Here is a 24,887-nt window from a genome sequence, read left to right on the forward strand (position 1 = left end):
CAAACTCACTGGTCTTTTGCACCTCCCTTGTCCACTAAGAGAAACAAAAGTACTGCATAGGGCCTGAATAATATAATTAGATAATTACCTACTTTCTCATTTTTACTTTAGTTTCAAATTACCTTCCCCATTTGAAAAAAAAATTGCCCACAACTAAAAAATTATTCTTTTTTGGGGGGGGTTAGGTCTACTGATATATTTATTTATTTATTTTTCAGGATGGATTGCGATTCTGGGGGCTATCTGGTTACTAGTGTTAGCTGACATCCATGACTTTGAGATAATACTACACAGAGTGGAATGGGCCACCCTTCTGTTCTTTGCAGCGCTATTTGTCCTAATGGAGGTAAGAATTCAGAAAAGCTCTACTGACTTATTTAATCATTTTCTTGCCTTTGACATTTCGTATTACAGCTGAAGAGTATCAACTGAGTTTACCATGGCATATTGTGAATATCAGCTGCCCTAAGAATTACATGGACATTTCATTCACTCACTCACTCATTCATTCTTTATTCATCTGTCTAGCATTTACTTAGATCCTGAGGCATATAGCAGACACTTAATAGATACCTATTCATTGATCAATTGATTATCAAGGGCTGACTATCTGCAAGACACTTGGCTGGGCACGGATTTTTTTCAATCAAAAACAGTTTTCAGCAGAGGTATTCTGATAACTGAGCCCAAAGTGGTAATGTTGGCATGCTTTTGGTGCCCTGAAACTTGCTACCATGTTATCTGCTATAGTGTGGAGTATCAGATAAATCTGGATCATAAAAAACAAAATCAAATACACATGTTTCTGTGGTTTAATTTGCATAGTAAATGGGCAGGCTTGATGTCAGCATGCAAAAGGATTCCATTAGGAAAATGACTGAAGAACTTAGAATGTTTCTCTTTGCAATTTAAAACAGGCTCAAAATTCATCACTGATATGTAAGATACCCATCATTAGGTTATCTGCAGGGTAGGATGTTTTTCAGCCACAGATACTCCTGTAGGCTGTCTGCTTAAGCCCAATGACATCTGCTCTGTGTTGGTGGAGAGAGTGACCTCGCTAACAAATTCCTATATCCTGTAAGTATTAAAGTATATATATATATATATATATATATATATATATATATATACACACACATATATATATATATATACACACACACACATACATATATATACACACACATACATATATACAGATATAGATATAGATAGATATATACATACATACACACACATACATACATATATATATACACATATATATGTTTTGTTATGTTTGTTTTCATTTTTGAAACAGTTCCAGAAAGCATAGTCTTCCTCTGAGAGCAAGCACAAAGCTAAAAATGATCACAACCCCAAACTTCACTAAGAATGCAATAAAAAAGAAAAACAAAATTCCAAAGGTACTACTCTGACTTTCTGATCAATTCAGTTTCATTTCTTCCATAGAGGTCAGGCTGAAATTTCTTTTTAAAGTACTCCAATCATGAAGCTGAAGGCTACCAAATTATAATGACCGAGCATGGCTCCAAAGAAGAAATATAAGAAAATGTCTTTCCCTTTTTCCTCCTCCTTTGCAGAGGCTGGGGGCACACAATTGTAAAATATGGACTATAATGTCAGATGTTTTCTATCTGTTGATTGGTTTTGCTAGGTGGCACAATGCACAGTGTACTGGGCCTGAAGTCAGGAAGACCTGAATTCAAATCCAGCCTCAGACACTTCCTAGTTGTATGACCCTGAGCAAGTCACTTAACTTCTGTCTGCTTATCTACTGTAAAATAGGGATAATAATAGCACTTACCTCACAGGGTTGTGGTGAAAATCAAATGAGATGTTTGTAAAGCACTTAGAAAGATGCCTGGCACATAGTAGGTGCTTAATAAATATTGCTCCATTCTCTTCTTTTTTCTCTTTAAAAACAATTCTGTTATAAGAGATGGTTCTCTGGGAGGAGAAGAGGAGAGGGATACAAGGGGAAATATATGCAATGTACAAATTAAGATATAAATTGAATCTAATTTTAGAAGGAAAAAAATAGTGGTCCAGTTTGATCTCAAAGAAGAGATATGAGGAGGCACTTCCCCCCTTTCTTTGCTGAGGGAGATCTCTAAATGAAGGAAATTCAGGAGAAATTGGAAGGATGAACCCAGTGGCAAATAGTATGAACTTAAAATTTCTGTACATCTCCCACAGTCTTTGAGAGATGGGGAATTATGGTTGTACAACACTATATATACAATAATATTGACTTAGTTGATGTGTTGGTTAATTTTTCTGACCAAATTTTTTTTTTAGCTCTTTGCTATAAGGGATATCTCTCTTAGAAGAGCAGGATAGAGGGATATACTGAGAAATATAGTTGATATAAATAATACATTAATATTTTGTCATATAATAGATACATTAAGTTATATTTCTGTTGATAATATTTACATAATTTTAAAAGTACTTCAATTATTTTTACATTTTTTTCCCTCATATTAAAAACAAGCTCCTTTAATACCTAAAGTTATGTTTGCATTTGCATTATGGCATATTGAACCAATAAAATCTCTGGTATAGATCCTTTCAAACCCATTTATTCCAACTTTTAGGATAGTTTTGTTTCATAGTGCCTGAAAAATAGTAATCCCTTGTTTTTGTTATTCAGCCATTTCAGTCATAACCAACTCTTTGTGGCCCTGTTTTCTGTTTTCTTGGCAAAGAGTGGTTTACCATTTTCTTCTCCAGCTCATTTTACAGATGAGTTAATTGAGGCAAACAAGGTCAAATGTCTTGCCCTGGGTCACATAGGTAGTAAATGTCTGAGGCTAGATTTGAACTCAGGTCTTCCTGACTCCAGGTCCAGTGCTCTATGGCTGTAAGTACTTAATAAATGTTTTATTGACTAATTGAGGCACTGGGAAGTAGGACATTGTAGGAACACATTGGGAAAAGAAAGAAAGGAAGAATGGAAGGAAGGAAGAAAGAAAGAAAAAAGAAGTAAAGGAAGGAGAGAAGAAAGGAAGGGAGGGAGGGGTGAGCTAAGATCTGGAGACACAAATACAGGCAAGGAGAATGACAGTAGAGGGCTTGTTTATTGAATCATTTCCTTGATTCTCTTTCTTTCCATACCCACTTTTCCCACTCTTCCATCCAAAGGCTTTCCTCTTATTTTATACACACAATGCAAAAAGAAGAATGGTAGTACTTATGGTAATTTTTTCTAGACAAACTACTTTGCTTCTATCAACTGGGTAATTCAGACTCACTCTGTATTTAGGCCCAAGTTATTGCGAAAGTGACTTCAGCTTTGTACTTCATTTTATGGGTGAGCACAGCAATAGAAAGTAATCAAGACCCAAAATACTGAACTCTGTGAATGGGATGGGAGAATTGTATTTCCTCTAGAGCTGTATATCATGTCATCATCGTTGTCGACTTCCCCTTCCCCTTCCCTTCCCCCCCCTTCTCCTTCTCCTCCTCTTCTATATTGAAATTGAAAGTTGTAGGTACTTCTCTCTCTCTCTCCCTCTCTCTCTCTCTCTCTCTCTCTCTCTCTCTCTCTCTCTCTCTCTCTCTCTCTCTCTCTCTCTCTCTCTCTCTCTCTCTCTCTCTCTCTCTCTCTCTCTCTCTCTCTCTCTCTCCCCCCCCCCCCGTCTCTTTCATTTATGCTACTTCACTTTGGAAATGAAATTAGCATCAATGGCAGCATGGTACAATGGAAAGAACACTGAATTTGGAGTCAAAGAAACTGGGCTTCAGTTTCTTCACTAGCCGAAGAGGAAGCCAGAAGGCCAAATTAATCCAACAGTTATTAAGTGTACAGTATATGCACTGCTCTAGGGTAAGAGAATACAAAGTAAAACAGCAAGAACAACAAAAACAAACAAAAAACAGCTTGTGTCTGCCTTCAGAGAGCTTATATTCCATTGGACAGATACAACAAAGGATTGCACTAGATGACTGCTAAAGTTCTTTCTAGCTCTATTTAGAGCTACTAAAAGTACCTTCTGTTAGTCAGAAGGAAAAATATTTAGTAACCATACTTCAAACAACTGACAAACTGCTTGGCGTTTTCTTGGCAAAGATACTGGAATGGTTTGCCATTTTCTTCTCCAGCTCATTTTCTAGATGAGGAAACTGATGCAAACAGGATTAAGTGACTTACCCGGGGTGATACAGCTAGTAAGTATCTGAGGTCACATTTGAACTCAGATCTTCCTGACTCAGGCCCTGCCATTTAGACCATTGCCGTATTTGTTTTCCATTGGTATCTGGTACCTAACACGTTCTAATATAAAAATGATCATCACAGAAATAACATTCCTTTGAGCCACACTAAGTTATTTCTTTTTCTTCCCAGTTGTTTAGATTTTTAATTTATTTGTAGACATTAAAGGCATAGACTTTAAATAATTTTCTTTGTTATGATTCTTTAAATCTTTCTTTATAACTCTTGCCACTAATCTCCTCTTGTCTTCCTCTCTTTTATTTACATCTGCTTGCCTAATTAGATGGTCCAACTGGGGCAGAATGTTCTAGCTGCAGTCATGTTGTGAGAAGCCTCTGTGCCCCAGCTTTGTCTCAGCATATAGCCTTGTCCTGTAAGCAGTTTCCTGGTGATATGTACTAGGTAGTTTTCAGTTGGAAAGTACTAAATTTGGAGAATTTATCAAGCTGTTTTCTTTATCCTCTACATCCTGACAATGCATATTGGCAGCAAGGAATGCCCCTTTGAGACAGGCATGTGGGTGTTTAATGGAGTATACAACCTTCCTCCTAACTCCCCTGGAACCTCACATATTATACAGCAGAGGGGGCTGGCAAACGTACTGGGTGACTGTACCTAGAGAGCACAGTATGGTTAAGAACAGAGCTTGTTAAGGGAGTCATTGTGTCCCCAAACCCTGTGAAGTTCTCTGTGCCTAGACTTTTAAAACCCTGGGAAGCATGTAGCACCACCCAGCACATATAACTTTCCTGAAAACATGAACTGTTGGAGCACACATGCAAGAGATAGTCATTCAGGAGCACCAAACTCTTGTATCCACACCATTCCAAAATGAAGACCTGGCTTTCTTCCTCTCACTTCTTCGTAGATAATGAACCTCACTAGCTGAAGAGGAAGCCAGAAGGCCAAATTAATCCAACAGTTATTAAGTATACAGTATATGCACTGCTCTAGGGTAAGAGAATACAAAGTAAAATAGCAACAACAGCAAGAACAAACAAAAAACAACTTGTGTCTGCCTTCAGAGAGCTTACATTCTATTGGACAGATACAACACATAAGTGAATTCACAGATAAATGAATTGGAAATATGCATAAAGTGATATAAAGTAATTTCAAGAGGCAAAAAACACTATGAATGGGAAGTCAGGATGTGGCAGCTGAGCTGTTCATTGAAAGAAGCCCAGAATTCTATTAGGCAAAAGCATTGCTGGTCTCCATTCCAGGCATGGGAGAATCACGGCCTGTACCAAAGACATGCAGGAAGGAGATTCAGTGTTCTGTGAAGGAATAGCTAACATGACAATTTTGACTGAAACAGGCAGGAAATAAAGCACAGTAAGCCTGGAAAAGTAAGTGGGACCTGGATTGTGAAGGACTTTAAACACGGGGCTGTGTTATCTGTGTTATCCCACAGATAATAGGGAAGCAATGGAGATTTGTGAGTGATTGACAAGCTCAGTCCTATTTTTATCTATTTCAATCCAGAAGTTTTGGGCTTCTCTGTTTCTGTCTTTTGCCCACTGGCAGTCACTGAGTTAGTCAGTCAACAAGCATTTATTAAGAGCTTACTATGTGTCTGGCACTGTGTTAAGTGCTGGGAATACCATGAAATGAAAAAAAAAATAGTCCTTTCCTTCAAGGAGCCCATATTCTAATGGGGAGGGGGGACACAGTATGTAAATAAGTAAGTACATACAAGATATATACAGAGCAGATGCAGGTAGAGGCTGATGCAGTCATCGGATCTATTGTAACAGCGGATGGTTGCCTGTATGGCTTAGCTATCTTGATTTTTTTAATGTGGTCACAGTGGGATGGAGAAAGCATAGGTGCGCAAGCATGACATGGAGGGAGAAAAGAACTAGCTGTTGGCATTTAATCAGATGGATTATTATCAGCTGAACCTTCTTCCTGTTAAGGCAATGCAAAGAACCAGTGGGAGGCAAACACTGGCTTGAATATTGTGGCCCGTTTGCTTCTCTGTGCATTGGCAGGGTAGGTTACTGTCCATTAGACATACCATGATCCATATCTGAGATTTCCACAGGGCTGCTTGCATTGATTAATGCCTTGTCTCTTATAGTGGAATACTGTGACCTATTGTCTCTTGTGACCACTAGGAAGAGAGGCAAGAAACAAACTCTTATTAAGTACCTTCTATGTGCCAAGCACTACAAATATTTTTTTATTTGATCCTTACAACAACCTTGTGAAGTAAATATTATGATGTCCCCAATTTTACAGATGAGGAAACTAAGGCAGACAGCGATTATGTGACTTGCCCAGGGTCACATAGCTATTAAGTGTCTGAAGTGAATTTGAACTCATCTTCCTGACGCCAAGCCATTGTTCTATCCATTGTAGCACCTAGCTGCCAAGGGGCCTGAGACTTATAATTAGACTTTGACTTATGTGAGCACATAGTAGGTGCTTCATAAATGTTTCTGGACTTGATTTGACTATAATAAAGATTGGGAAAGGGCTCAGCAACTGTCACCAACTTTGTGACAGAGTCATCCCTGCCCTAAACATCTATGCTTGAAAACCTCAAGCAGCCGAAAGTAGAGCTCAATGCTGTACAATGTTTTCCCCAAGGATGCAGGGATGTACATAAATATATACCAATACAAACATGTGAGAAAAAACAACCAAGTAACCAAATTCTCCCAAACTGGACCAGCCTCTCACAAAGAAGTTTTACCTAATTCTCTTGCTCTCTCTCCTCTGAACATACTCATTTCGACAGTTCCAATCCAGAAACTTTAGATATGCCTGTTTTTATAAGCTGTCTACATATAGGCAACTTCAAAGTGGGAGTAAGGCAACTCTTTATTAGGGTTTATTGAAAGTAATTACACTGCCTTCTTACTTTTACAGCTTAACTACCCTGCCACTTTGATGATGATAATATGCATTCCTCTGTTTCCCTTAGAGAAGGCTTATTCATGTCTGGTTCTGAGGAGTGATATCATGCTTCTGTGTTCTGGGAAGATTGACATAACTTAGAAGAAGATCCATCTATTAGTCTGTATCAATATGTGGGCAACAGAAGAGACTTGGGGAATGGGTTCTGAATTGGCCTGACGATGAGAGGAAGCCACAATTGATGAAACCTGTCTCAGATTAGATCAGTCAGTATTTTTCTTTTTCTGAGTACTCCTCAGAAGGCACTCCTCCCTTCCCACAATTACCCCTAATGCCTGATAGAGGTGAAGGAATAGGAACCCTGAGAGACGCAATTAATCACATTCACCTTGCAGAGTTAGAGGGAAGTACTGAAATTTTACCCAGTACACTTTAAACAGTTACAAAATTCACAGGAACATAAGAGAGGAGGCTTCATTGTAAGCCAATGGAGATTCTATTTGTGCCTGAAATTAAATTCCATAAAAACAGCCCAGCATGGTCACTGCTTTCTAAGGAGCTAATGAACAACTACAAGAGAAGTGACTTTCATTTTGGGCTGGTGGATTAGAGAATCAATATTACTACAGAAGCCACTATTAAGAGTTTCTGACTGAGGCCTTGGAAAGTCTTATTGGCTCAGTTACTAACATGTTCTGATTGTTCATGAGTGCTCATTATTCTGGTAACATATTGTTAAGCCTAGAAAAAAGAAACATCAGAGAAACATATTAATTTTATTTCAAAGTTTGCTAAACAAATAAAAATCCTTATTACTATCATCTTGTAAAGGTGAATCTTCCTGTGAGATAGCAGGCCTTTCAGACGTCTACTGCCTGATGCAATGAGTTACTGACAGAGCCAGGATGGAACCTCGCGATGCTCAGTGTCTCTTTCAATGTTTAGCCTCCTGTGCTATTTAATTGAAAAGAGGGCCAGTCTGGTCGCTGGGAAAGTCAGGCAAATGCCAGAAATATTGGTACATTGTGGTTCTTTGGTCACCTCTTGAGCATTTAGGATCCTAATTTTTATGTCAGAGCATCCCTACTGACACGAATTGCCGGGTTACCCTTTATTCAGTCGTTTGAGTCATGACCCCATTTAGGGTTTTCTCGGCAAAGATACGGAGTGGTTTGCCATTTCCTTCTCCAGCTCATTTTACAGAGGAGGAGCTGAGGTAACAAGTTGCTTTCTCTGGCTCACGTGGCTAGTGAGTGTCTGAGGTCACATTTGAACTCAGGTTTTTCATGACTTTAGCCTTGGTGCTGTATCCACTGATGATGTTAAACTTTGGAGATAATTCAACTTCTCTGGCTTATCTTTCCTACCTAGGTGTAATCCACAAACTTTAGTATCATGTCTTCCTTTAGGCTGGCTGTCAGCTTTCCCTCTTAAGCCCTTCTATTTACTCAGATAAAAAAAAAAACCAAGTGATCCCTTTATCTACTTTTAGGAGACCTCTCTTATCATCACAAGGAGGATCTTTATAGTTCCTATTCAGCTTTGAATGATGTTCTTCTAAGGGTTTCAGCTCTGCATTTGTACTTCCCTTCACTCTGTATTAAGGCTCTACTCCCTAATTGTTCAGTGCTTAGCACAGTGCACTCAAATCAGTGAACAAATATTTATTAACTGTTTAGAAAGAAATAGTATGGTAGGATGGACAATGAGTGAACCTCGAAGCCAAGGAGACCTGGGTTCAACTCCCAGGATGTTTGACATTCTGGCTGTGTGACCCTCATCAGGAAACTTAATCTCTCATTGCTCTGGACATCTCTCTAAGAATCTAAGTTACAGAGCATTTGGTGACCTGTATTGTTGGAGGGAGTTTCCTCACCAGAAAGTTCCCTGTGCTAATGAAATTACAACTCTGGTCCATATCCTTCTATGTAACAAGGCACTATTCTGAGCATTGTAAAGGACACAAAGAGCTGGAAGATATGACCCTACTTTCAAACTGTGTATTGTCTATTTGGGAGAGAAGGAAGCAATGCCTTCCTTTTGGGTTTCCTCTTGGTAATTATTAAGAAAGAGACTGTCTTCCCTTTCTGGGTCTTAAAAACTGTGAATGGACAGAAACCTAGAAGTAGCAGATAATTTATTTCTATAGCTTTTTCCAAAGAGTTTCTTACATTGTTTACTCCAAAATGTAAAATAGAGAGGTATTAGGACAAGTGTAGAGATTTGAGAGCTGAAAGAAATTTGGAATCTGCTCCTAGCCCTGGGACCTTGAGATCCCAAAGAGATGAAAGTATGCTTCTTTATTGCAAGACAAGCTTTTAAATTAATCGAAATTTACAACATTAAATATATTTTAGGTATATCAGCATATTTTCTTACAATGTTCAAGTTGCAACTGCATTCCTACCAATCTAATATCTTTTGCTACAATCATCCACTCAACCTCAGCAGAGAAGGGAGGCCATCTAGGGTTGAGAAGCTGTTTCTAACTACCATGAATGAAGGAAAGAGCCAGACGGTGGGTGCCGTTATTAACTGATAACACAGAGTAGCTTAGTGTTTCTATCTTAGCTAGTCACTAAACTACATTTGATTTTGTCCTACAGCAAAGTACTGAGACTTCCTTTGAGCATATGGAAACATTTCCACCCTGCAAATTATTCTGAGAAAAATAAAGACTCATAATTTGCAAGTACTATTGCAATGTCCATTTGTAGGTACTGTTAGGAGAAGCAGATGTATCTCTGTATATGGATATGAAGATTCCTTTGTGGTGTAATTAAGAAGGGACAGGAAAAAAGAAAAGGGAAATTTTGTTCCAGCATTCTTGTTCTTAGTCTCAAAGCCCTCTTCTTGCCATTGCTTTATTACAGAGGACACGTCCAATCAACATCTCCAAGGAGCCATATTTTGCCAGCAGCTACCTTCCTAAGACTCTCAGTTGCTTACTTTGTGAACGAGATGGCATATGACAATCTGGAAGAAAGCTATTACAGCCCTTTCAGAAACTTTATCTTCTTTGGGAACAATAGTATCAAATAACCAAAAAAATGCGAGTCTGGCAAGATATTTTTAAATAACACATATCATTTTATTGTTTGCCCAGATGACATTCTTTGAACAACCCACTTTTTTTGGAGTCTGAATGTAAATGGGCAAAAGATTCCAGGCCAAGGGGATAAAAATCAACAAATCAATGTGACTTGTGGCACTCTCTGGTGGTGAATAAATTTATGGGCAGGAGAAATTATTAACTTGATGAGTACACTTGGGTTAGTTGTGTTGCTGTTTTTCAAAAGAAGCACTGTACTGGTTGAGAATAGATATGCTAGAGAGTATATTGGCTGTAAAATAGATGAAATCTTACAGAAGCTAGGGAAGCTCAGAGTGTTTACTTTGCTGCACGATAATGAGAATAAGCTGAAAGCAGCACAGGCTATCATAATGGATAAATATCTGCTTATTACTACAATAGGATGTGCATTCCAGAACCTAAATTTGATGTTGTGAAATGGATTTTCTTCAAAAGTTCTATGAGGGAAGTAAAACAAGTAATATAATACATGAAGGTACTCGTAGCTGGTGTCTCCCAAAGCAAGCAAGTCTTCCCGAAGAAGCATGGAAAAAAAAGAATTCAGTGAATGACCTCATGCCATTTTAGAGTACTCTGTTTGTCTTTGTTTGGCATATGCTTACATACATACATACATATACACACACATATATAAACACATACACATGTGTGTATATATGTATATATGTGTGTGTATTTGTATATTATATATATGTGTGTATATATTATATACACACATATATACACATATATATGTTATATATACATATATGCGTGTATATATTATATATACACGCATATATGTATGTATAATATATATACACACCTATGTATATATGTTATATATACATAGGTGTGTATATATACATACATATGTGTATATATATTATATATACATACACACACATGCATATATATATATATATATATGTACACACACACATACAAACAATCCCCATTATAATGTAAACTCTTCCAGAGTAGGGATTACTTCATTCTTTTTATTTGTATCCTCAGTGCCTAGCATGGTGTCTGGCACAAAGGAGGTACTTAATAAATGCTTATTGATTGATTGGTTGGGGTAGGGTAAAAATTGATTTTGGAGGATTGTTAAAAAGAAAAGAACCTCTTCAAAAAATGAGAATATATTACCAACAAAATCTAGCAGGAAAAGATAGAGAAATTCCATTTAAAACAACTACAGATATTATAAAATGCTTAGGAGTCTATCTGCCAGCACAAACCTAGGATTTATGAATATAATTACAAAATGCTTTTCACACAAATAAAGACATCTAAAGAATTCAAGAAATATTCATTACTCATGGGTTGGCTAAGTCAATATAATAAAAATGACAATTCTACCTAAATTAGTCTACTCACTCAGTGCCATACTGATCAAAATACTAAAGAACTATTTTAGAGAGCTGAAAAAATAATAACAAAGTCAATCTAGAAGAACAAAAGGTCAAGAATTTCAAGGGAATCAATGAAAAAAAAATGTGAAGGAAGGTAGTCTAGCAGTACCAGATTTCAAACTATAGTACAAAGCCATAATCATGAAAACAGTCTGGTATTGGCTAAGAAATAAAGTGGTGGATCAGTGGAATAGATTAGACACAATACACAGTAGTCAGAAAATTACTATAATAATCTAGTGTTTGATAAAGCCAAATATTCAGTCTTTAGGGGCAATAACTCACCATTTGACAGAAATTTCTGGGAAAACTGAAAAGCAGCATAGCATAAACTAGATATAGATCAACATCTCATCCCATATACTAAGATCAAAATGGATAAACGGTGCAGTGAAGAGAGCACTGGCCCTGGATTCAGGAGGACCTGAGTTCAAATCTGGCCTCAGACACATAACACTTACTAACTGTGTGATCCTGGGCAAGTCACTTAACCCCCATTGCCAAAACAAACAAAAAACAACAACAACAACAACAAAAAACCAAAATGGATAAATGATTTAGATGTAAAGAGTGCTATAAGTAAATTAGGGGAACATGGAATAGCTTAACCGTCAGATATAAGAGGAAGCAAAGAGTTTTTGACTAAACAAGAGATAGAGAGAATCATGGGAAGTAAAATAGCTGTGCAAAAAAATTGCACAAAGGAAACCAATGCAGCGAAAATTAGAAGGAAAGCAGAAAACCGGGGAAATTTTTTTATGGCAACTTTCTCTGATAAAGGCCTCCTTTCTCAAATATGTAAGGAGACAAGACAAATTTACAAAAATAAGAGCCATTATCCAATTGATAAGTGGTCAAAGGATATAAAGTTTTCGGAAGAAGAAATCAGAACTATCAATTACATGAAAATGCTCTAATTACTATTGATTAGAGAAACGCAATAAAACAACTGTGAGGTACCACTTCACTATCACAGATTGGCTAATATGACAGAAAAGGAAACTGATAAATGTTGGAGACATGGAGAAATAGGTACACCAATGCACTGTTGCTAGAGTTGTAAATTGTTCCAACCATTCTGGAAAAGAATTTGAAACTACGCCCAAAGAACTATAAAACCCTTTGACCCAGTAATACAACTACTAGGTCTGTATCCCAAAGAGATCAAAGAAAAAGGAATAGGGCATATATGTGCAAAAATATTTACAGCAGTTCTTTTTGTTGTGGCAAAGGATTAGAAATTGACTAGATGGTCATCAGTTAGGGAATGGTTGAACAAGTTATGGTATATATTTATGATGGAAAAATATTATGCTATAAGAAATGATGAGCAGGATGGTTTCAGAAAAACCTGGGAAGACTTGACATGAACTCATGTAAAGTGAAATGAGCAGAACAAGGAGAACACTGTATACACTAATAACAATATTGTAATGATGATCAAATGTAAGTCTTAGCGACTCTGATCAATACAATGACCCAAGGCAATGCCAAAGGACTTATGTTGAAAAATGTTATCTACCTCCAGAGAAAGATATGATGGATTCTGAGTATAGATTGAAGCATACTTTTTCATTTGCTCTGTGTTTCTCATTTTTTATTGATTTTTTTTTTTGCAATACGGCTAATATAGAAATGTTTTTCATGACTTTACATGTATAATTGCTATTGTATTGCTTGCTTTCTCAATGGGTGGGGGAAGGTGAGAGGAAGGGAAAGAATTTGGAATTCAATACTTTTTCAAAAAGTGAATGTTAAGAAAACATGTTAGTTGATAGCTCAAAATACTCTAGTATAACATATATTTAATGAAATTGTCTTCATCAAATGTTCTATGTGATATCATGGAAGGAGCACCAGAGCAGGAATCCTGGCTATGCTTTCTTGCTGTATAATAGATTTAGAGCTGCAGATGACCTTCGAGGTCATCTAAATCAACACCCTATTTTTACAGATGAATAAACAGAGAGTTGAAGAGGTTGATTGATTTGATAACAATCATACCACTAATTAAATGTCAGAGGTGGGATTTGAACCCAGGACTTCATGGCTCCAAGTTCAGTATTGTATCAGCTATACCATTCTACCTGTACAACTAACTAGCATTCATGGCCACAGGCAATTTGTACCTTAGTTCCCTCATCTTCAGTATGTGAAGATTGGACTAGGTACAGCTTAACAAGTTCCCCCCTACTCAAAAAATCTACTCTATGTCACCAAAATTCAAATCTAGGTTCTGATACTAGCTGAGTAACCATAAGCAAGTCTCTTTTTCAAGTTTTAATATCCACATCTATAGAAGAGGGATAATATTTACAACAGAGTTACTGGGATCGTTAAATTACTATGGCAATCATTATTATTATGATATTTTCCAAGTTCAACTGCAGAAGTTTTTTGAAAAGCAATTATGTTAGTAATCACCAAACCCAGGGGTTTGCTGGAGCTAATTCAAATGGACTCATGATAGCTGATTGTTAAATTTTCAGCATGAATATTTATACCTCAAAAACAAGTAAATGCTATAAATCAGGGCTAGATATATTGTTTTTGTTGTCTAGATTTAAGAAAATGATGGAGATAATGTTAATAATGCAGATTAAACTTTAAAAATTATCATATATTTTCAGAGTAAATGAAATAGTGAACATATATACAGCTCTTGACTACATCCATTCAGATCACATATGTCATGTAAATTTTATATTGTGTCTTATAAAGCATCTAGACTGATCTGTCTCTTGAATTTCAGTCCTTGTTTGTCAATTGCCTGCTTAAGATCTTTTTCTAGATATTGCAATGGCAGCTCAAAATCCAAAATGTCCAATATGGAAGTATTATCTTCCCCCTTTTAAACCTTACCATCCTCCAAATTTTTTTTTTTTATGGTACTGCCTTCCTTCCAGTTGGCTAGGTGTGCAACCTTAGTATTATCCTTATGTTTATTTTGTGTGTGTGTGTGTGTGTGTGTGTGTGTGTGTGTGTGTGTGTGTGTGTGTAGACTTCCCTAGTAGAATTCAAGCTCTTTGTAGTCAGGGACTGTTTCATTTTTGTCTTTATAACCTCAGCTCTAGCCATTACCCACTAAGCATTTATTAAATGCTTGTTGCTCGTCCAATCACTATGTCTTCTTTCTCCCTCACCCTCCTCAGAGCCAATCAGTTGCCCAGTCTACTTAATTCTAACATCTTAACACCTCTTATATCTATTCCCTTTGCTTGACTCATATCTAGTTTAGGCTCTTATCTCTCCTAGGCTGAGCCATTGTGGTAACCTAATTGATCTCTGCTTCTGGTATTTCCCTTCCCCATTTCACCCTCTACATAGCTGTCAAAATAATCTTCTTCAGGCATTGGTCAAACGCCATCAATCCCCTCCTCAAAACTTGTCACTAGTTCCCTGTTGCCTCTAGGGTAAGATACAATTATTCAGCTTTACGTTTAGATCTTCAACAGTTTGACTGTAATTTGTCCTTCCAGACTTGTTTCATGTAACTAATTCCTTTTCATGTGTCCTGTATACCACCTTAAATGGTCCACTTGCTGTTACCCAAATTTGTCATTCTGTCTCATCTCTTTCCTTTTGTGTGTTTGTCCCCAAAGTCAGAATGTTCTCCCTGTTCGTTTCTACCTCCTAGAATCCTTAGTTCCTTTTAAAGCTCAGGTCAGCTACCGCCTTTTACAAAAAACCTTTCATGATGCTCCAAGTTGTTACTGTTCTCCCCTTCCTCTGATAATGTGTTTTTTTTTTCTGTGCACATGTTGTGGCCCCCTCAGCTCCTTTGCTCTTTGAAGCAGGGACTATTTTAGTACTAACTTTGTACTGCAGGAGCCAAGCTTAGTGCCTTTTACATAGTAAGAACTTATTAAAAGCTTGTTGAACTGAATCAAATACTTCAATGACCTAGGATTTAATTGATTTAGGTGGTTCTATTAGTGCAGATCAAACCCGCAACTCCAATCACAACATAGGTGTGCAGAAAGCACTTTAGGTGTGCACAGGTCATGGAACAGTGGGTTTGTATGGGAAGGGCTAACGGTGCAATGAATAGAGTACTGGACCTGGCGTCAAGAAGATATGAGTTCTAATTCAACCTCACACTGTGTGATCCAGAGAAAGTCACTTACCTGCTGTCTTCCTCAGTCTCCTCACCTGTAAAATGCACATAATAATAGCACCTACCTCACAGGGTTGTTGTGAGAATCAATGAGATAATTTTTTAAAGTGTCTTACAGAGTATCTGGGACATAATAAATGTTTGTTCCCTTACCTACATCCTGTTCTGGGTGTACTGAACAACTGGACCATACTCTACATATACCTGTGTTAGGCATAACATTACATATTAGTAAATGTTCTTCATGAATTGCTCTACAGGAAAATCTGTTATCCTCTAGGCAGACCAGTGTGCATTATTTCTCAGCTTAGTTGCACTGGTCTTTCTCCAGTCCTGCAGTTGAACTGTTTCTGGGTCTTCTAGCATAGTCTTCAAGACCCCAGGGTCACTTCCATGTTCCACTAAGTCAGAATAGTTGCAGTTTGATATATATCCCAAGTAACAGTCAAAGATTTTTGAGAATCTGAGGACTCAAACTTGGGTGACTTTTAGTTAACTTTCTCAGAGGTAATGGATTTAATAACGTTGTACTTAATCCAACATTCTTATTGACAAGTACAGACAAGCATAAAAAGCAAATTCCTCTTATTAAGAAATGGAAAGAGTTCCAAAGTTGGAAGATTAAAATATAAATGAGGATAACATTGCCTCTGTGTTCCACAGGATTGCAAGAGAAGTAGCAATCTTAGCTCTTGTTTTGGAAACATACCTTGAGATATTGCAGACTATAGAATACCTTTAGGTATTTGATCAGGAATGAATTCTGAGGTTCTGCCAACCATACTCCTTCTGCATAACACAGCAACCTCAGACCCCTCTTGCCACCTTCTCTGCTTCACATCCTATTTTGCTGCTAAAATACAAAAACTAAACAACCTGTGCTCTATGCTTGGAAATGATCATGCCAAATAAAGACATAAACATAGGAAAGGGTAGAGAAGTGTATCTCATTCTTGGCAAAAAACTAAGTTTGCACAAGTTTTTCAAGGTGACAGAAATGAAGGAAAGCTTCAGAAGAAACAGAAGATGTTGACAGTGATAACTCAGAAAATGAGAAGGATGGGATAAAATTCCCTGTAGCAAGATCTGCATTTAATGAGTGTTGGAGGTTTTCCTTCCACTTTTATCTGTCCCAGAGTTACACGGTCTCCAAGCTTGGTGAGATTCAGAGGCCACCTTTGGAATCCACTCTCCAATATCCCTGAAAAGGGAACATTTAGCCTCTGCTTGCATGTTTCTTGTTGGGGGGCAGAACTATTATAAAGATCATGGAATCATAATTTTACACTTGGATGGTATGTAAAGAGGTCATTGAGTCTAGATCTCATTGTACAAATGTGGAAAATTAAGGCATATAGAGGTTAAATGACTTGCTGTGGGAGTCATGCGGCTAATAAGGGGCTGAAGTGGGAATTTGAACCCAGATCTTCCTGACTTCGAGTCTACTGCCCTGTTCACTATACTGTAGGACAACAGAGGAACTCATTATCTCCTAAAGCAATTAATTCTACTTGGAGATAGTTCTAATTTTGGTTGATGGTTTTTCCTTATATTGATCTCAAATTTGCCAATTCCCCTCACTGAGCCTAGTTCTGACCTCCGAGGCAACACTAATCCTTCTGCCGTGTGATAGCCACTCAGATACTTAAAAGCTGCTATATTATCTTCCCTAAGTTTTGGAAAAGCTATGTTGTACAGAGGATACAGCACTGGGCCTGGAGTTAGGAAGTCTCGATTTTAAATCCAGCCTCAAACATTTCTGAGCTATGTGACCTTGGACAAGTCACTTAACCTCTTTCTGCCTCAGTCCTCAACTGTAAAATAGTGGTAATCATAGTGCCTTCTGTCCCTAGGTTGTTATAAGGATCAAAAGAGATAATATTTGTAAAGTGCTTAGCCTGGCACATAATAGGTGCTTAATATAAAAACAAAACAAAACCCATTCACTTCTCTTTCCCCTTCCCTAAGTTTTTAGGCTAAATATACCCTATCCCTTCATTTCGATCATCAATTGATCACCATTTGATATGGTCCCCACTTCTATCATCCCTGTTATCCTCCACTGGCTACACTCCCTCCTAAACTGTGGAACATAGAACTTAACTTCCTCATCTGTAAAATGGGAATAATACTAGCACCTACCTCCCAGGATTGTTGTGAGGATAAAATGAGATCATTTTAAAAGTGCTTTGCAATCTTTAAAGAGCTACATAAATGCTAGTTATTGTTGTTGTTGTTTTACTATAGAGCTGGTTATTTTTTTAAAAATCTCAAGTTTTTGTCTCATAAACTAAAAAATGTTAGATTCTTTAAAGTTCAGCAGTTTAGGGTTCTGCAACATAACTTCTAAAAACTCACAAAAATAAATGTATAATTATCATTTAAATAAAATATGCTCTGAAATGTGATGTGCCAAATATGGTAATTTTATGAACAACTCATCTTCTACACAGATGTGCCTAGAGTGAGAGCCAGGTGTGCTGACATCCTAGCCCACATGCCATGCATGCCAATGGTACCAAAAGATTTTATGTTTCTAAGCTGACAAAGTGATATTAGATTTATAAAGGATACCAAAAATAGGATTGTACTTATTGCTTATATTTTTCTCAAATTTTTTCCTAAAAAAAATTGGGAAAAATATTCTCCCCATTTCTCCTTTTCCCTACCCCTACCATGTATCTTCAAAGATGTTATATTTATAGGAAAGCAAAGGATTTAATTTTCGCCCTTGGTACTGCATTGAAAAATGGGTTAAGCCTAGGGACATCTGTCTTATTAGTAGTCTTTCATAAGCTACCAGGATTGGAATGGACTTTGGAGATGATATGGTTCATTTTCTTCATTTTGTAGATGAGGAAACTGCAGGCCAGAGGTTTGCCCAGGGATATGCTGCCAATTTTGGCGGCTGCTAGGCTTCATGTGCAGTACCACCTTCCTACCCTTCCTTTTCTCTCAGAGCTGTTCAGCAAAGTTTGCTTTTGGGACTGGGAAGGGAGGGAGCACCCTTATTTTCTCATAATCTACAAGCATCAATACTTGTCACTTTCTTTCAACTCTCCTTTCCAACAAATGACCCTGATGCTAAGAACATTTACTTAACAATATTCCACTACATTTGTATAACTTAAGAGAATACTATTGTGCTGTGAGAAAGGATGAAAGGTTAGTTTCAGAGGAACCTGGGAAAACCTGTATGAACTGATGCAGAGCAAAGTGAACAAAATCAGGAACAAATTACACAATAAAACACCATAAAGACAAATAATTCTGAAAGACTTAAGAATTCTCACCATTGGGGACAGCTAGGTGGCACAGTGGATAGAAGACCGGCCCTGGAGTCAGGAGGACCTGAGTTCAAATCTGGCCTCAGACATTTGACACTTATTAGCTGTGTGACCCTGGGCAAGTCACTTAACCCCATTGCCTAGCCAAAAAGAAAAAAAAAAAAAGAACTCTAATCATTGCAATGACCAACCATGATTTTGGAAGTCTGATGTTAAAGAATTCTCCCCACGTACTGACAGAGAGGTAATGGACTGCATATACAGAATGGAATACACATTTATGGCCAAAGTTTGGTTGATTATGTGTATTTGTTACAAGAGTTTTATTTTTCTTTCCCTTTATTTTCTTTTCCCTGAAAGGGAGAGAAAATAAATGCTTATTAATTGAAAAAACAAGTAATTTAATTTTTAAAAATTTGCTTTTCTCTCATAACATTGAGAGAGTTTTAGGATTTGTTGATGAAATTCCAATAAATTTAGTTTTAATTCATCCAGCAGTACTTTACTGAGTACCTCCTATATGTAAATGTAAATATGTAAATAGGGGAAGGAAAAAGGGATTTATATAGCACCTACTATGTTCCAAGCACTATGGTCAGTGCTTTATAAATATTATCTCATTTAATTTTCACAACAGTCCCACGACACAGAGGCAAATAGAAATTAAGTGACTTGCCCAGTCAAGAAGTGTCTCGTTAGATTTTAACGCAGGTTTTCCTGACCCCAAGACCAGTGCTCTATCTACCGTACCACCTAGATGGCTTTGCAAACCTTAAAGTGTGCTATAAATACTAGCTATTATTAAAATTATTATTAAAGAATCATTCCAGGTACAGAAAGGGATAAAAAATAGATAAAAGACACTGTCCCTATAGTAACACAGCTACAATTGTCCCACAATAACTTGGTGGATGATACTGGAAAAGGGGTTCTTTGCTGCAGACTAGAAATGTTTAAGTCAGCCACTAGTTAACTGTCAGTCCAAATCTTTGTATGTATGAATCTTTTTTGGTCTAAACTTGTTGCCCATGACTAAGTATTGCATCAAACGGAGGGGTGGGAAATAAAGACGTGGGCTAGGCAGGTCAGTGAAACACTGAGCCAATTTATTATCTGAGGGTCCGGATTATGTAGGGAAAGCTAACAATCGTCTCCGAGGCATTCTCACCATTCTTAGGTGACTAACCCCGGCCCTTATGCGTATCCTTGATTGTTCACACCTGCTTACCTTCAAAGTCTAAGGATCAGAGTATTCTAACCTTTTAGGCAGGAGAAAGTTGGTGAGCTGAAGGATCTGAATAATTAAGCTCTTATGGGTAGGAAAAGGAAAAGAGTCCAGCTCTAACCTAAATTCCTTATCCCATATTTAGACTTTCCAGTTCTTGCTCTCAACATAAACTTGTGATGATTTACCATAAAATTACAGAGTTTGAGATGGGAAAGATCTTGGAGTCCATCTCCTTCATACTCCTCATTTTGCAAATGAGAAACTGAAACCCAGGGAAGCCAGGTAACTCACCCAAGATCACATAGCCAGGAAACAGCAGAACAAGGACTAAAATTCCCATCTTCTGACTCAAGATATACTTGCCATTATACCGCACTGCTTCTAGTATTGGGAACTCCCTTCATCAGCATAGATCAGCAACTCATCTTTGATGTATAGTTTTAGAGAGTTGCCCAGGGTGTGATGAGGGTAAGTTATTTTCCCAGGATAGGCCAGAAGCAGATCTTGCAAAGACTGGCCCTCTTATCCACTATGCCATGTTACCTTCCAAAGCCATGTCATCAATTTTATGACAAATGATAGTTTTATAGTATCTAAATAGCATACACACAGATGTATTCTTTCAAATAAATGCAACTTAGATATTAGTATCATTAATCTCTAGCAAAGTCCTACCAGTCTAAAAAGGTTTGACTATAGACTATTTCCCAAGGAACTGCCTAGTTAAAGCCAGAGAAGCTCATTTTCAGAAGGCTGAGTTCTTGGTGCATTTTTGGCCATAGCAACTTATGAAAATATCTATGAAGACATAGAGGGATTGCATAGGTGGAAATTGAATCCAAATCAATGGCATTGCAGAAAAATTGAATCATTAAAGTATTGAAGCATCATGTCACTAAGTTTCCCTGATGGAAAATGTCATCTTTACTGAGTCATCTATAATCATGTTGACTTATTTTCTTCTGTCACTTATTTTCTATGTGGTATTAAATTTGGATCAGCAAATATAGCTAAACTGCAATTGAAAAATGAGTAACAGAAACTGCTGACGGATAATTAAGCAATAATCTAAGTCAAATATAAGTTTTGCCCCTAAGAATGATCTCAGCCACTTATTGCTAATTGGCATTTATTTTTAAGTGTCAGTGGGATGGATCTCTTATCATTTTATAGTTATTATTGCTATTGCCCAGAGGAAAGAAATTTTAAAGAATAAATTTCTAAAGAATGAATTTTTCCCTAAGAGAAATAAAATAAACCTTTACTACCTTAAGCCTTTTCTATTTGGATACTCAAGTAGATCACAACCTCTTTTAGCAACTTACTTGTTGTCAAAGTATATTTTGCACATAGTACTTTAAAATATAAAACAAAATGTTTCCATTTTCCTTATTCACCAGCTGCCTTCTCTTCTTTCACAGAAGGCATCATTAATAGTAGCTGTGACGGGGTTGCTTCATCTAGCAAAATAAACACAAGTGCATTCGTGCAAGAATTTTACTTCTGAGTTGATAAGCTACTCAGAAGATTTTTCAAGAATTTTAAAAACTGAGTTAAACCTAGGTCTTGGGACCTGGGTTTAAATTGTGGCTCTGATATTCACTAAGTAGCCTTAGCCTAGTTGCCTGACTTTTCTGAATCTCAGTTTTCTCAACAATAAAATTAGGCCATTGGATTAGGTGTTCCCAAAAATATCTTTTAGCTCTAAATCTAAGATTATGCGATTCTAAATTAACCATCAAAACTTTTAACATGCAGAATTCTGCCTTACTTAGGAAGGACTTTATTCAATGAGAAAGCAGCTATATTAATATAATACTACCCATGCAAAACTGCAAAATTTTAAGGAATCAATTAATTGACACTTATTTATTGAACACCTGCTATGTGAAGATTATTGTATAGGCAGTGTGAAAGAGATACAAAGCAAGAATAAGATAATTATTGTTCTTGAGTAAAGAAAGAAATGTTAAATAAGAGATTTATATCAGCAGCTTCAAAATAAATTCTGGATTCACATAACATTCCATATCTCTATTTACAAGGCTAAGGGGTAGTGGAACAAAGAAGAGGAAGTAATTCAAGATGAATTTGTCTACAAAGATTTCTTGGAAGAGATTTTTTTTAAGGAATTTTTTTTCCACTTGACAAATGTATATTTTCTCCCTTTCCCTGCCCACTTGGAGAGAAATAAAATTCTTGTAACAAGGATACACAGTCAAACAAAATAAATTCTCATATTGGCCACATCTCAAAAAAAAAAATCTCATTCTACACCCTGAGACCAATTATCTCTCTCTGTCAGGAGATGGGTCACAATCTTTACAAATGTTCCTTTGGAACCATGGTTGGCCATCAAATTAATCAAGATTGTTAAGTGGAAGAGATGTTTTGAAGGAAAACAAGAAACAAGTCAGTTCTAGAAACACTGAAGAAGGGTACAAAAGGTACTCTGTGCGAGGGTGTATCACTTTCTCACCTAACATTCTCCTTTTTAGTGGTTTATATTCAGCCTTGGAAGTTTGTTCTATTTAAATGGTTTTCTGGAGATTTGGATAGATTTGACTTTCTGTTAATAAAGCATTTTCTCATCTGTACTGTGAACCAAATCTCTCTCCTTTGAAATAAACTCTTAGGCCCATCACTGAAAGTTTGAAAGGTCATAACTTCTGTTTAATGGGCCCTGACTTCCAAACAGACTCTTACCTGCCACCAGGCAATCTTTCTCTATGCTGCTTGTGTGTGTGTGTGTGTGTGTGTGTGTGTGTGTGTGTGTGTGTGTGCTGCTGTTGGTGTGAGTTACTTTCTTTGACAGACCCCCTCCCCACCCCAGATAGATTCAATGTCTATAGAGCTCAGATATGTATCATTTTTCATTTGCCAAGAAAAAATATAATGCCAAGAAAACTATTTACTATAGTAGAGTGTTTGTTTTTTAACCTTTTGGTCTCAGGACCTCTTTATACATAGGAATCTATGACTTTGAGCAAGTTATTTCACCTCCTCAGTTTCCTAATCTATATAATGAAAAGACTGGACTAAGTCATCTCCGAAGTCCCTTCCAGATCTAATATTTTGTGATACTGCTTTTATGAGAGAACATAAATGAATCAAAGAATGCTTCTTAATTATAGATGTTAAACATGGTAAAGTTGTTAATGAGTGAATCCACTAACTCAATTCAATTCAACCACCATTTATTTGGAGACCATTATATGCAAGGCATTATGGATATGTAGAGAAAAGCAAAATTGTCCCTGCTTCAGGGAGATTACATTCTACTGGGGGATTACATTCTACGCATATGTATAATTACAAATATATAAATATATAGTATTTTCCACATATGTATATATATACAAAATTTATATGGATTTTATTTTATTAAATTTTATGCTACAAATATAGAAAATATGAACACATACTTGGATTTTGATAGCACCCCGTGTGTGTGTGTGTGTGTGTGTGTGTGTGTGTGTGTGTATGTGTGTTTATTCATTTATTACAAAGTCATGGGGGTGGTGCTATCAAGAGGAGGATCATGAAAGGCTTCCTATAGTAAATGGAATTTGGCCAGACACTTGAAAAGAGCTCAGGATTGCAAGAGGAAGAGATGAGGGAAAACATTCTAGGCTTGAGAAACAGACTGTGAAAAAGACTTTTGTTTATGTGGATTATATATATTGATGTTTACTATGTTAGAAATTAAAACATCTTAATATTATTAATTTTTTTGGAGGCATTTGGGGTTAAGTGACTTGCCCTGGTTCATATAGCTAGTAAATGTCTGTGGCTGGATTTGAACTCAGGTCCTCCTGACTCGAGGGCTGGTGCTCTATCCACTGTGCCACCTACATGCCCCATCTTAATATTATTATAGAAGTAGTTTTGCATTCTGGAAAGATGGCAGAGTATGTCAGAAATTTCCAGTCTTTCCAGATTTCCTTCGCAAATTGACACAAAATCATGATGAAATGAACCTAGAGCAGTAAAAATAAAGGAGTAAAGCAGTTGTCCCCCTAAGACGTCTTGAGAGGACTCAGAGAAGACTCCAGGGGCTGAGGTTTGGTCTGAGTGAAGTGTGGACATCTCCAGGCTGACTCTACAGAATAAGCAAATAGTAGTACCTGAGGAAAACAGACTGGGGCTCAAGAAATTTCACCTTGACAGCTTTTGCCTCACAGCCTCAGGAACTTCCACCTCACAGACTTTCATCTAAAGAATAGCAGACACTGAGGGAAGATTGAAGGACCTCCTGCTGTTTCTGGAAGTCAGGCCTAGAGGTGCTGAGCTGCTGTGATTCTGCCAGTGGAGCATGCACAAGCCCAGTGAGTGTGGGTACCGCAGGGAGCAAGAACATTTTTGGGACACAGTGTCTGGGGTTGGGGCTTAGGGGAGAGAGAAATCCCTGAGGTTGAGCCGATGTACAGATTCAGAAAACAACAGTAAGACAGACCTGAGGCAGAGGGCAATGTTAACCACAACTTGGGACTACAACTTGATTAAGCTGCTAAAAATAAAATAAGACAAATTAAAAATGAAAACGAGTAAGCAAAGGAAGAAGAACTCAACCATTGATGGTTACTTTGTGTAAAAGAATATCTGGGTTCATATTCAGAGGAAGAGAGTGAGGTTAAAAAAGCTACTCCTACCCTAAGGCAGACCTGCCTCATT

At 37.2% G+C, this 24,887-nt stretch overlaps 1 protein-coding gene across 1 annotated transcript in view; it reads left to right on the forward strand.

Annotated features, from left to right (window-relative positions):
* The window catches only part of OCA2 (OCA2 melanosomal transmembrane protein), a 542,641-nt gene that overhangs the window by 308,392 nt on the left and 209,362 nt on the right, over positions 1 to 24,887 (forward strand). Inside the window, exon 18 of the mRNA XM_020992730.2 lies at positions 219 to 346. Coding sequence (XP_020848389.1) covers positions 219 to 346 — 128 coding nt within the window. The remainder of the gene's footprint in view (positions 1 to 218; positions 347 to 24,887) is intronic.

The sequence above is a fragment of the Phascolarctos cinereus genome, unplaced genomic scaffold (genome assembly GCF_003287225.1).
Source record: "Phascolarctos cinereus isolate Bilbo 61053 unplaced genomic scaffold, phaCin_HiC Scaffold_726;HRSCAF=1367, whole genome shotgun sequence".
NCBI lineage: Eukaryota > Metazoa > Chordata > Mammalia > Diprotodontia > Phascolarctidae > Phascolarctos > Phascolarctos cinereus.